This window comes from Lytechinus variegatus, chromosome 2, assembly GCF_018143015.1.
Source record: "Lytechinus variegatus isolate NC3 chromosome 2, Lvar_3.0, whole genome shotgun sequence".
Taxonomy (NCBI): domain Eukaryota; kingdom Metazoa; phylum Echinodermata; class Echinoidea; order Temnopleuroida; family Toxopneustidae; genus Lytechinus; species Lytechinus variegatus.
In genome coordinates, this window is record NC_054741.1 from 63,623,918 (window position 1) to 63,638,158 (window position 14,241).

The following is a 14,241-nucleotide window of genomic DNA, read 5'->3' on the forward strand; positions in this document are numbered from 1 at the left end:
TCAAATTTTCAACATCCCATGTCTCTTGCTGAGTTCCACTGTGTATGACAATATTTTGGTGTTAATGTGTAGACTGATCAGGTATGTCTATGGAAATGCGTTCATATACACTTTGGTGGTATATTTATTATATTTGTAATAAAGTACTTATTATAGAAATGTAAAATATGTCTAGAAGTTTGCTGGTTTAATTTAAATGTTCGGTGTGTGACTGAATGATTTTTGAGAGTCAGTGAGTGTTAATGGAGAATGAAGCCTTTGGAGCAAGATAGCTTGTGTGAACATTGGCGGCGGAAGCCAAAAAATTTAGAGGGGTCCACCAGAAATTTTGGGATGGACACAGGTAAAAAAAAAAGGTCATCAACCTAAATTTTAGGGGGGTGGGACCACCCCCCACCTCGATTTTTTTTGGGGGGGATAGGTCCCCCCGTCCCCCCCCCCCCCCCCGTTTCCGCCGTCTATTTGTGTGAAAACAGAAAAATCAAAGAAACAGATCAATGAAAGTTTGAGAAAAGTCGGACAAATAATGAGAAAGTTATGAGCATTTGAATATTGCGATCACTAATGCTATAGAGATCTTCACATTGGCAATGCGACAAACATGTGTAATGTCGCTTGTGAACAACTCTCCCCATTTGGTATATTTTTCTCTTCAACTGCCTCTTTTGCTACATCTATCAGTAGATCATGTATTCTTTCTAGAGGAGGGCATTTAATACAGATGTTTAAAGAATACACCATGGATAAAGGGTTTGTATCACCATAAGAAAAAGCAAAAAGAGACATTTGGGGGGTATTTCATAGTCCATCAAAGGGAAAGTTGTTCACATGTGACATCACACATCCTTGTGGCATTGCCAATGGGAGAATCTCCGTGGCATTAGTGATTGCAATATTCTAATGCTCATGCACTTTCTCATTATTTCTCCGATTTTTCTCAAACTTTCTTTGTTCTTTTTTTTTTTTTTTTTTTTCGACAGAAGCCTACTAGTTCCAAAGATTTCATTCCTCTTTAAGATTCAGCTAGATCAGTTAGAGCAATGTTGAAATTTAAGAGGGTGTATTCATACAACTTCAGCTTCGGTCACTTTGATAAGTCTTCACTCTGACACATATTGCAATAAGTGAAAGTGCAAAACATTGTTATTGTTTATTTAGCAAGAAACCCTTGTAAATCATATTCATTTTTTTTCTCCAAGAACGTGTATTATTATTGCTTTCTTACCGAAAGCAGGCGCGGATCAAGGGGGGGCTATGGGTGTGAGCGCTCCCCTGAGGATTCCCCCACCCCCAATAAAAAAAAGGGAAATGAGAGGAGGAAAAAAAAAGAAGAGGGGGAAAAAGTGGAGGAAGACGAGTGAATAAAATAAAATGAAGGGAAGACTTGGGGGGGGAAAATCTTTCATGTTACTACATTTACAAAAGTCACTACAAAAAAATTCACTCGCGCTTCGCGTTCGCATTGCATGTCCAATGAGATACATATCTTGCTCAATAGGCTGATATGGAGCTAAAAATATCAAGTATTGAAGTCAATATACAAAACATATTTCAGTTCAGACATCGAGCTTTCAGCATTTTGTTTGATTTACAAATTGATTTTCAAAAATTGCTCTGTAAAATGTCCTTTTTTAAATCTGAGTAACAGAATTTTCAGCCCGCGCTGTGCGCTCGCATTATTTGATTTGTCAAGTACCTATTCTCTTCGTGTGATCCATAAAGTTCAGGTATGATTGTCAACACCAATCAGCTAGCGCTGCGCGCTCGCATTTTGATTGGTTAGTAATGTAGGCCTATACCTCTAATGTATTTCTATAACTACTTAAAATTCCATTTTACTGACGTTTTATGAAAAATTTTCGGCTCGCGATTTGCGCTCGCATTAATTGTTTAAAAATATATCTACCCATGCACCCTATATTCATAATTACAAAAGTGCTTAAAATGTCCAGTTTCGCACTCTCATTTATGGTTATTAGATTAAGATAATAACATTTTCATGAATTCTTAATAATCAAAATGTCCCTTTTTTCACAAAAGAATATCGACAAGGTTTATTTCGCGCTTAGAAAGTAAAATAGGAAGATATTTAGTCATCATTTTCATAGAATGACAAATCCTTAAATTGTCCCGTTTCTAGGTCAAAATGAAAATTATAAAAACATAAGCTCACGCTTCGCGCTCCCATCGTTTATTTAGGGCGGTACATAATCAGATTTTTCATAAATAGGGCTTGAAATGATGCTTAAATTGATTCAGATTTCAGATTGGAATACAAATATTTTCAGCCTACGCTTCATTTTCATGATAAAAAATGCCAAGATTTTTTTTAGATTTTTAGATATAAATCTAATAAACACGCGTACGAGTGTTGATTGCGATATGCAGCTAGTTCTTTATTTAAGATATGCTTAAATTATTAAGTTTCAGATCAGAATATTAAAAAAATCTGTTCGCTACGCGCTCGCATTATTAATGTAGGAAGATACCCAATTACCCATCCTTTTCATAATGGTCTAATGTCAAGTCTACCCAAACTGAAAAGTTCGCTTGACCGAATTTATAACATTGAAACAAGCATACAACTGAAAATTACAAAAAATCTAATGTAAAATTCCCAAAATTATTACATTTACATTTAATCTCTCTTTTACAAACATCCTGGTCGGCATACAACGACACCGTTGTCACTCATTATTATCTTTTGTATTTTGTCATTTGAATTGTTAAATACTTAATTTAATCTGACCAGTAATGTAAAAATGGTTTGATTCCCTATGGGAGATATAAAGTCATCGTTAATACAATTTATTGTGATTTAGTGAGGAGCTCCTCTATTATCAAAACTTCGAAAATGTGAATAGATTTCAAATATATTAAAAATAAAAAAAAGTTGAGTGGGTGATATCGTTGGCTCCCACATAATTACCAGGGTGGATATGTATATCACTGTGGTTTTGTACGTTAATGAACAAAACTTTGAAGTGCTGTAACTTATTCCAAATCTGATTTTGATGTACGTGGTTCAGTTATTTTTTTTCTCTTCTTTCTCAAAGCACTTTCTTGATGTTGTGGTGGACTGGGCAAAAATGGAGAAACTCTGCGCTGATTTTTTTTTTTATACAAAAATCAGTCAATAATATCGAGGGTTATTTTTACCTTAAATTTGGGCCAGCTAAAGAACCCTTTCTCACCAGAGTTAACTCACCCCATAAACCACGAACAAAATGCCCGGCCCAAATTCTTTCACATCAACATTTTGGCGGCGGAACAAAAACGTTCTGAATTGGGTCTGAGTCAGAATTAACTGTTCAGTTTACCGTAGTTGATTAGCGCCAGCTTAAGATGATATTGTGAAAGTGATTTTGAATTTTCCTCAAACCTTCACCAACATTTCTTTTTTTCTGGCTTTTTTCACAACTTACTTTTCTTCAGGGTGAACTTCCCCTTTAAGCGAAACTTTGAAATCACAAAACTTTCTTATTTTACATTTGATTTTGTTGGAATTATGCTTGATGGATTTACCATGCTACTGAAATCAACTATTTGTTAATTAACTTTTAATTAACTATTAATTAATTAACTACGCATGCTTCAAATCTGAGGTTTCGTTGGCATTGGCCCTCGGTGGTCAAATTGGTCACATGATACGGCTATACTTTTAGTAGGCCATTGCCGTTCTAAAATTCAAACTATAATTCACTTAACAGACTTTAAACAATCGGCGGTATACTATCGTTCCCGATCGTGTGACTGGTATATACAGTGCGTATCAAAAAAAGTTTATGCTTAGAAATAATCCTGTAAAGTCATATATTTGTAATATCCTGAATCTTTTTCCACATTTCAACATGATCTCTTTAAGCAAATGACGATATAACTGTCAAAAAATATTTCCGCTTGAGTGAGCACCACTTACTTTTGAAAAATTAGTAAAAAATGATTTGCGAAGAAATATTTAAATTAATAAAAGTAGACGTTAATCATGAAGAAGCATGGACTTTAGCTAGGAAGATTGATTTTAAGATATATTTATCTTTTTAATGTGTTTTCTTGCCCAAAACACTTCATAGAGTACCACTGCGCCCCCCCACACAAACACCGTATCTGCTTTACATGGAGCTGTGATTCACATGAAATGACTTAGGTTTGATTTTCCTTCTGTTAATCATTGTCAAGTTTTGGAAAAGTGTAAACAAACAAGTCTTAAATGAAATATGAAATTTGAACCCACTTTGAATGTTAAAAATTGGCGAAAAATGCAAGAGATGAATAAAATAAACTTTTGTTTACATTCAGTATATGTTCAAAGGTCCAGCTGGCACAAAAAAGGCATAGGGTGTGCTTACCTAGGTTAATTTGGGTGGCGAAGTTGTTACAAAATGTTTAAATGTATCTGTTTTATGTCATGCAAAGTTGTATGAGAAATGTACCGTACAGTCAGTTTATTTTCGCCTTTTTTCCTTAACACAGCGTGAAAATGAGCATTTCTGCGTGCTTTACAAAAATGGACAGTGCTCACTCAAGTGTAATATTCCTTCGAAATTTTTACTTTAAATTGATAGATGATACTAAAATCCAAGAATATATGTGAAAAATTATGCTTTCTATTTTTCAATTCCCATGGCCTTTTCAAAGTGTAAACTTTTTACTGATATATGCACTGTATAAATTAGAGGCATCCACCGCCCCAATTTTTATAACGAAAACTCCTTTTTAATAAACATGATTGATACACAGCGTTTGTAAAAACAAAAACTGCACTATGTATTTAGGCAGGCGCGGATCCAGGGGGGGGGGCACAGGGGGCACAGGGGGCACGTGCCCCCCTTTTGAGAAGAAAAATAAAAAAAAAATAATGTAAAAATGCCATGAGGTGTTCCCCCTCTTGAAATCAAAAAACTTTTTTTTGTGTACGAAATATGCTTTATTTGTGGTTAACCGTTTATTTTTTTTCAAATTTGCCACCCTTCCCTTTGGAAAATCCTGGATCCGCCCCTGTGAGGCATCGTCTTCTTTTCATTTTTGTAACTGGGGATGCAAGGTTAAAGTCATCCATATTCCCCCTGTATAAAAAAAAAAAATCTTTTAAGGTCATTTGGATTTCCCAAAGCCACTTTCTGATACAGCTGAAAGGTTAGGCTTGTCGAATTGCTTCAACTTGGCTGTGTTTTCCGCTCTGTTGTTAAATTCCGTGTGAAAAACTGCCGTTCCGTGTTGTTCTGGATGTTTTACGCATCATCATCTCAGATATCCTGTATCCGAGATTATTTACTTCAGTTGATATCATATCTAAATTATTTCGGACAAATAAAGAGTGAATTCATTCCGCCAATTTCGGAAGTCATTGACCAAACACCTTAAGAAATCGACCATAAAAAAATAATGAAGTGTAAAACACCCTTTTTTATCACGGAATTATTGAACTCATTTTGTGAAGTAACAATTATGTAATTTGAGGCAGGTAGTTTCGAGTCATGAGGCTCTTGGGCCGAGTCCACGTCCCTGGCGATTTGTGACAATATTACATTTCACCATGTTCACAGTGCCTATATTATGTGCACTCAACGAGGAGCGTTTCCAGTCTGGGTTAATCAGTCAGAGTGGTTGATCCTATGTATAGAAGACAGATATGCCTGGGCCTTTTTATCAAAGGGTAGACAATGGTAGAGTGGGGATTCGAACTCATAACCTTACGATTATGAGTCCAATGCTCTAACCACTGGGGTTGTATCTTCCAGCAGAGAGACCCCCCCCCCACTTCCCTGCATCTATCATCATTGATCTATTAAGAAAATATGGTTACTAAAATTGTTCAGGTTTACATTACATTAGTAATTACAGAAAACATGCCCTGCATTATAGGCCTTCTGTAAGGTTTTGAAAGGATATCCCTCCAAGAAATGAATTGTATTTAACGAGAGAAATAAAGGTAAAACAAGAAGCTCAGCCATGTTTTTAGTTTTAAGAGTTCAATGTGGAACCCTCATACTTTTAGCAATTGATAAGGCACCCGACACCATTGTTCCTACCAAGCTTGGTTCCTACATATCCAACCAGTATGAATTAGGTTTTTGATTGTTAATGTCTTGTGATTCTACTCTTTATTGACTGAAAAAAAGAAAACGATAAAACATTCGATCTTGTTTTTAAAATAAAAATATTTATTCAACCAATAACAATGTGCATCTTAAAATCAGTAATAACATTTATTGACAACAATTACGCCCCAAACTAATTATAATTCTTTCATAATTATTGTTCCAAAACAGATAATGGACCGCACTCCCTTTCGTTAATGAGGAAAACATTTTCTCCTGTAGATGTTAATAACATCAAAATACAAGCGATTTTTTTCCGACGAAGGTACATACAGCTGACTTATTAAAAACAAATCCCTGACGACCCTTAATATATGATTATGTTATTTAACAGTACAAGAAACATTCAAAATACATATAACCATAACGTTGAGGTACTGTACACATGGCATTGCACAAAAACTGTTGTCAATTCATTTTGTAGAACAGTGACCTACATGAGTGAACATCTTTGCAATATTCATTTCGCAGAAAACGTATTGTATATCAACCGGGGGTGACATAACGATGGTTGTTAATTAACAGTGCATAGCGATACATTGCCGAGGCTCATCATGAAACAACTGTCACCAAGCTATGCAACAACTGTCACCAAGCGACTACACCAGTATTTTTGAATTGTAACAGTAAAAATAAAATGAAAGATACACTCTAAAAAAAATGTTTACCCAATATTGGGTAAAATTGGAACATGCATGTTGGTTAAGGTGGTGTCACACCTTGGCGTTTTAGACAGCGTATGCCCGACGTATCAAAATTTCTCTAAAACGTCGGCATACGCTGAACTTTGATTTTTTTTCAACTCTGGGCGTATACTTAGCGTATTCATAACGAGTTGGACGTATACATAACGTATTAGTAACTTATATCGAACGCTTCGTTAACTTATAAGTAACGTATTCCAACGAATGCTTAGCGTATTGCTGGCGTACACAACTTATGCCCTACGATAGCCTAACTTAAGGCGCTGTCACACCTTGGCGTTTTAGACAGCGTATGCCCGACGTATGAGGAATTTGGCGAATACGCTGGCGTACGTCGAATACGTTACGGGTAAGTTTTGCATACGTTAAGAGTACGCTAAAACACGCTGGTATACGTCGTCATACGGCGAGGTCGTCGAAAAATTTTGTGCAAGCACAAAATTTTTCGACGTATGCCAGCGTATGGCTCATACGTCCCGCATACGCGGGCCATAAGTTGTAGGCAAGTTACGCGATCGTTGACACACGTTACTCGTAAGTTACTCATAAGTCGATGTACGTCGAGATAATGTCCAGCGTACCCTAAAACTTACTTCTTACCTATGAGTAACGTGCTTTGAACGTATGTGTAACTTAACTCCAACGTATATTGACGTATGAAGACGTGCTCCGGACGACCACAAAACTTACTGAACGTGTTTATAACTTACAGCTACCGTATAATGGCGTATTGACAACGTTTATAGGAATTGGTATATAAAGGTGGGGTTCACAGGAGTTTTCTTCGGCATGGCGGTGGTGTTGATACGGTGATGTATCGTGCGGTTATGATTTGAATGGTCGAGCGGCAGCCTTTTTATATGCTACGACACGTGTTCGTCAGCGATACGCTAAGCATTCGTTGGAATACGTTACTTATAAGTTAACGAAGCGTTCGATATAAGTTACTAATACGTTATGTGTACGTCCAACTCGTTATGAATACGCTAAGTATACGCCCAGAGTTGAAAAAAACAACAACAAAGTTCAGCGTATGCCGACGTTTTAGAGAAATTTTGATACGTCGGGCATACGCTGTCTAAAACGCCAAGGTGTGACAGCGCCTTTAGGTAAAAAGATACCAAATATTTTGTAATTTTTACGCAATGTTGCGTTAAAATTTACCCTTAACCACGCATTTTGCCCAATATGGGGTAAAATAAAATACCCAGCAAACATGCAATGTTTCCTTTCTACTCAATGGTGGGTAAAATTTTACTCAGTGTTTTTAGAGTGTAAGGAATAAGAAAAAGAAGGATAAACGAAGATGAAAAATATGAAGAAAAGGAACAGAACGAAAACAAGAGAAAATATAACAATGAAAGTATGCGTGTATGTCTTTGCATTTATCCTCATTACATTAAAAAAAAAGAGTTTTAAACTCTAATTAATCTTTCTATACATCTGAAGAAACGTACCGGTAAACAGCTGTACATTTTACCCAAATTACCACTGTTTAATTACAGAAATGTTCGTACATCATGAGACTATGTTGGTTGAATCATACTTTCAAGAACGTCCTTCATAAACACAAACAATCCGGGACCAAGATAGACAATTTTCTTCTTTATTTTGTTTTCGAGGTTTGCTGAGACGCACGTACCTGCATGTCTGCTTTTTTGTCATTCTTCCGCCCCACGTGATTAAAATATGATATATCCGTCAGATAACAACTTTGATAAATGGATATCCAGTAAACTATTTTGCAGTTACTGTAATCAGAGATATCTTGGGACATCCCTTCTAAAAAGCCGATTTAAATTCAAGGTTCATAGAGGTGTTCAAAATTTAAGCCCGAGATGTGGAATTTCGAAACTGACAATCGGATTATTCAAGTTCAAAGTGACATTTATGAACATACCAAAGTGACATGCCTTCCTAACAATTTGCGCTTCTTCCATTGGTACTTTATTTCTCGGTAACAGCTTTTTCAAGAAATTCTTGATAATATATTTGTCTGTAGTAATAATAATTATACGGCATTTTTGAGGCACTGATTATCTATTAGTTGACTATTCAATGGCGCGCTATATATTACCCCGGCTTTAGCTATACTAAAGGCGCTTGGTGCATTCAAGGAATTAATCCTGCAGGATACCCATTCACCTCACCTGGGCTGAGTGCATCACAATGTGGGTGAATTTCTTGCTGAAGGAAAACATGCCATGGCTGGTAATCGAACCAACGTCCCTCCAATGAAAAGACCACTTAACCACTAGACCACGACGCCCCCAAATTAATGAGTACAAATTAACAACGGCAAACACCTGCTGATGTACGTTACTATAAAAGTGGCGATGGTCAAATCCCTAAGCTAAAAAATAATTTTCATATTTGGGTTAATCTCTCAGATAACAGAAATTAACAATGAATGTCACCAATAAGATTTGGCTGATCGGATCCCTGTGATAGTATTATTACCATATATTTCTACAGAAAAGTGTGAAACCATATCATAATTTAATTTCAAACGTCACGTTCATTGTGCGCATGAAAAGAACGAAGCAAAATGAAGGATTAGTAAAAAAAAAAATACTTGAAAATAGGATATAGATCTTTAGGCAACGGATCTGAGAATATTGGAATGAATAGAGCATCCAAGAAGCCAAAAATACCGTATCAACAACATCAATAATACCGCAGATTCAGCAGTTCAACAATATTTTTTCAGAATATAATGTCATAAAAAATCATTCATGAGGAGTGCAGTAGCATGACTTCCTTCACCGAATGGCCATTCGATTGGGCAAGTCGGGGTTTTTGCCAAAACGAAACTGAATTGCCTTTTCTTGCAGCGCCTACCATCAACATCAATGTCATGAACAACGGATTATGTTCATCTTCTCATTTAAGAAAATAGAAGCGCCGCCCCTAATTGGCCGGCACACGCGCGTCGACCATACTCCTAGGCCTCCTAGGCCTAATTATTGTCATTCGGTTCAAACCAAGGAATCGTTGGTACTGTGTCCCGAGGCTCTACCACTTACGCCAGCACCAGCGGTGTTTTCCAGGGTATTGGTAGGCGTCTCCCCTTCTGCTGTGCCGGTACTGGCTGGTCCAATCCGGTTTAGGAAGGTTAGCATTCCTTCGGGACAACCTAACGACTCCAACAACCCTCTTCTGAAATATTTGTTTTTGTAGACGTAGATGAATGGATTGAGGCAGGAATTGAAGAGCGCAAAGACAACTGAAACGTGATAGTACGGTTGGGTGAAGTCCACCGGAGCACCCATATTGAAGGCGAAGAAGATGAATTGATTGGGAGCCCAGCAGATCATGTAGGTGATGATGACGACCAAGAGTGTCTTCTGGATCTCGTGTGCAGCTTTGAGTTGCCAAGCGTTAGCATCCTTCTTTGGCTTTTGACCTATCAATGATAAGAAAGAAACATAAAGCTGGAACATTATAGTGTCTTCGACATATACACCTGTGATTTTATAAGTTTCAAGCTTTAGAAAGTTATGTTCGACGTTATTAGAACATGCACATTTGCAAAGACCTTCCTGCGTTAATATGATACTAGCTGTTTCTTCCAAATTGATTTGAAGGCGGCGCAGTGGCGTACATCACGATTATAAGAAACATAATATTTCTTTGGTTTATTTTGGAAATTTATTCATTATTGGTCAGATATATGTAGTTACGAATGATAATGAATCCAATTAGAATAGCCGACAAACTGATCTATAGTTCATAAGAGCTTTGGGGTAAGACTTTTTTTTGGAAGGGGAGGGGGAGGGTGTAATAAGTAAAAGCCTAAAATTTCAAACCAAATATATTGCTGCGTACGATACCTGTTGCTCTTTTCTCTCGTCTTTCTTGTCTCAGAGTTTCCAGTTGTTTCTTGAGCGATGCGATCATTTTATGATGGCAGAACAAGGTAGCCACAATTGGTATGACATACACAACGGCAAAGGTATAGACTCCCACGATGCGTTGAGCCGGCACCGATGGATAACCAACGAAGTCACAAGACCCTTCTTTAGCATCGTACAACCAGAAGAAGTAGATGTTGGAGAGAAAACCGATGACCCACGTCGCAGACATCATCAAAGCACTCCACTTCCTAGAGAATAGGATCTTGTACTTGACTGGGTGAACGACCGCGAAGTATCGCTCGAGGGTGACGTTCACGAGGCTGTATACGGAGGCGAAAATGGTGCACCACAGCGGGAATTTGGAGATGTATAGCCTACAAACGATCTCGCCGTTCGTGTTGTCAGCCACTCCCGGAGGATCGGGAAACAAGTGAAATGGAATGGTCCAGGTAGAGGTCAAAAGGTCAGTGAAGGCGAGATGGATGATGAAGTAACTGGTACGCGTGCGCAGTGTTGCGTTCCTGAAGAGCGCGAAGCAGACGAGGAAGTTTCCTAGGATTCCAGTCATCGCGATGATTCCGTAGACGGTGCGCACTGCGATGTTGTTTTCGATCCTGCCCACGCCCCATCCTTGACCCCCACCTTCCGGTGTCGCAGTCGAGTTCATTGTCGACATCGGTATACCTGTCATCGTGACGAGGTTTATCATAATATCCGTACTCACTTCCTCTGTATAATTATTCTCCATCTTTCCGTTAAACAATTATTATGTCATCAAAACAAAATTCTGAATGGCGTCAATAACAGTTTTACGATGGACTTGATGTTTTTTGTTCTTTACTTCACCTTCACCCCCTTTTTATGGACTTTGGTATATTCGCTTTATAACGCGGTGTTTAAATGGGTCATTTCATTGATTAAAGAACGAAATAATCAAAATCCCCTTTTTGAAGGAGAGAATAAAAAAATCATCGAGGAATACCTCATACCACCTTAGATTAATTTTCTTTTGAGAGCTGGTGACATCGTTTTAAGGTCATGATCTAACTCCTGTGGTATAAGGTGCAGTTTTTAGTTGATGGTGTCATATATTGAGATTTGAGAAGAACATAATCATTGGCATCTTCCAAGTCTTGGCCTCGGCGGATATACACCTATAATGTGACAAGTTTGAGGAAAAAAATAGAGAAGGATATTAGTTGAGTCTTGTTAGCAATAAAACCTGAAATGTAAGTGTATTTCTCAATCACTTCAAAGTTTCACTGACGTGGACCTACAAGGTCTATTCTAATACCCATGCGGACATACGCTTCTTTAGACATGTTAGACGGTTATTTAGATCCATTTCATGATTGAGCATTCTAGCGTTAATAGATGAACCTGACCAACATGTAACTTCTCTCCAATCCACCATGCGACAAAGCATTGTCATTTTAAAATGAAATACGATGACCTATTCACTAGAAAATCGTAATATGAGGAAATAATGCAGCACTCATTGAAAAGATTATACTGTACTTAAAGGATATACACAGTACAGTTGTCGTCCATAAACCGCTCCGTGTACTTTTCATTATTCGTTGAAAGCTATGTTTCTCATAAAAACGAAGGCCGTGAGAAAAGGAATGAATGCATGATAATGATGCATACATGGTTGATGAAATAATCTTCGAAAATATGACAGTTATAAAAATATCAAAAAAGTGAAAAATGCAGACATCCCCATAAAAAATAATAAGAACTCCTGATGAGCCGTATAATGAATAGAAGGTGATAAAGATAATGAGGCCTGTGGGAGCCTAGATATAAAGAGAGAGAGAGAAAAGGGAGTGAAGTGAACCCGAGATTAAAAAGACAAACTCCTTCATACAGATCAAGATAGAAGGGAGGGCAAATAGTAGAGAGGGGGTCGCTGCCCCTCCCATTAACCCTTAAAGGACTGGGGGCCGTGCCCCCTCAACGCTCAGAGTCGCGCGATATTTCCAAAACGCAATAAGAAAGCGCCGCAAAATCTTATTAAAATTTTCCTTAAAGTCTCGCACAACTTTTGAGACCAAATTTGTGGTGTACTGGTATAGAATCGCGACGCCACTGACCTTTGTCATGCCGGAAATGGCTCATTTCTATACTTCACAAAATTCTAATTGGTCTGCTTATTTAATTTCGGGTTTAATTCACTTTTTAAATGGTCTGTATTAATTTCCATTGAAAAATACAATGAAAAACAAACGATAAAAACAAGGAAAATTGGGCTTTCACAATTTTTCTTTGTGGAAACCTTTAAATAAGATTACAAAGATGACATCTGGAAAATAAATCAAATTTGAACTGAAATTGGGTGTTAAATGTGCAAATAAACGAGTAAACGGTGGCCGAGAGCAGAAGAGGGGCATCATGCCTCCCCCCTCGGGTTGTGTTGGGGTCCTCAATACATCTGTAATAACCCAGTCCTTTTAGGGTTAATCTCTGATATGGTTTTCAAGGTACGTCAATGCCAAGAACACTTAAGAAACCGCAGATGAAACCACAAACTAATGGACTTTCATTTTCAATGCTATGATCACTAACATTGTGCCCTGATATTCTCATTATTGGCATGACCAATAATATGCAAGTATTAATTCTACTTGTTGGTGATATCTATTTTCACAGCATGTCTAAAGCGAAATTTGACAGCTGCTGATCTAAAATATCGCAATAAATTTATGATATTCATAATTTTATTATGTACAGCTTTTTGGGAAAAAATAAGAGAGCCAATCGAGATTCAAAATGCTGTTAAAAATGATCGATGTCATCGTGTTTGGTTATCTTCGCAATCACTTTACTCTCTCCCTATACACCCCTATATAAGAACATTTTACTCTATAACCTATTATAAATTATGACGATTGAATCTTAAATGCGTTCACACCAAGGTACGGTCGACCGATGATACCATGGTATTAACACATTTTGCCTTACTCAGCGACCGATCGTTTTGATAAAGAAAAAACAATCGGTCACTGAGTCCGACTTGAGAGGTACTTCAGACCGATCGCGACCGATTCTGTCGTGATGTGAAAGCACATCGTACTCAGCGACCGATCGGAATGCTACATACGCCCCCTACGCCTATATCTCTACGCCCGGCTTCCGGGTACTACAACCACTGATCTCTCCCCTACCTGGATGGGAACAATAACGCTGATTGGCCTATTCCGTGTTGAAGCACCGGAAGTTGGTACCACTGATCTCTCCCCTAACTGGATATGCGGGGAGGGTCCTTTGTTTGAAGCCCGCGAGTTCTATTGTCCGCCATACCAGTTCCCCCAAAAGGAACGCGTTCGCTCCATTAGCAGGCATTGTGAGCGATACGCTAGCTGTCTGCACACTGAAGCACTCATTGCTTTTTATACAAAACTTCATATATTTAATTAAGGCGCCAGAATTTGCAATTTTCTTGAAACCATGGTACTTTCCCAGTATACAATTCGGAAACATAATTTTGAAGGGGTTGGTGTTTTTCTCACCTACGGAAGAATGGATGAAATCCTTGACTTGTCTAGGGGTATTTTGGAGGTTTTCCAAATAACCATC

The 14,241-nt window shown here is 37.8% G+C and overlaps 1 protein-coding gene across 1 annotated transcript; it reads right to left on the reverse strand.

Annotated features, from left to right (window-relative positions):
• Positions 1–9,761: 9,761 nt before the first annotated feature.
• Positions 9,762–11,573, reverse strand: LOC121408611 (melatonin receptor type 1B-B-like). Its single transcript, XM_041600139.1, has 2 exons — positions 10,639–11,573; positions 9,762–10,211 (listed from the first exon to the last, which is right to left on the reverse strand). Exons 1-2 carry the CDS (start codon positions 11,408–11,410, stop codon positions 9,784–9,786), a joined length of 1,200 nt encoding a protein of 399 aa, XP_041456073.1. The 5' UTR covers positions 11,411–11,573; the 3' UTR covers positions 9,762–9,783.
• Between the last annotated feature and the right edge of the window lie 2,668 nt (positions 11,574–14,241).

Excerpts from the sequence above, each read along its gene's own strand:
- LOC121408611 (XM_041600139.1), bottom strand. The coding sequence starts at position 11,410 with ATGGAGAATAATTATACAGAGGAAGTGAGTACGGATATTATGATAAAC. Across the intron at positions 10,212-10,638 it reads ACGAGAGAAAAGAGCAACAG|GTCAAAAGCCAAAGAAGGAT; the intron begins GTATCGTACGCA and ends TATCATTGATAG.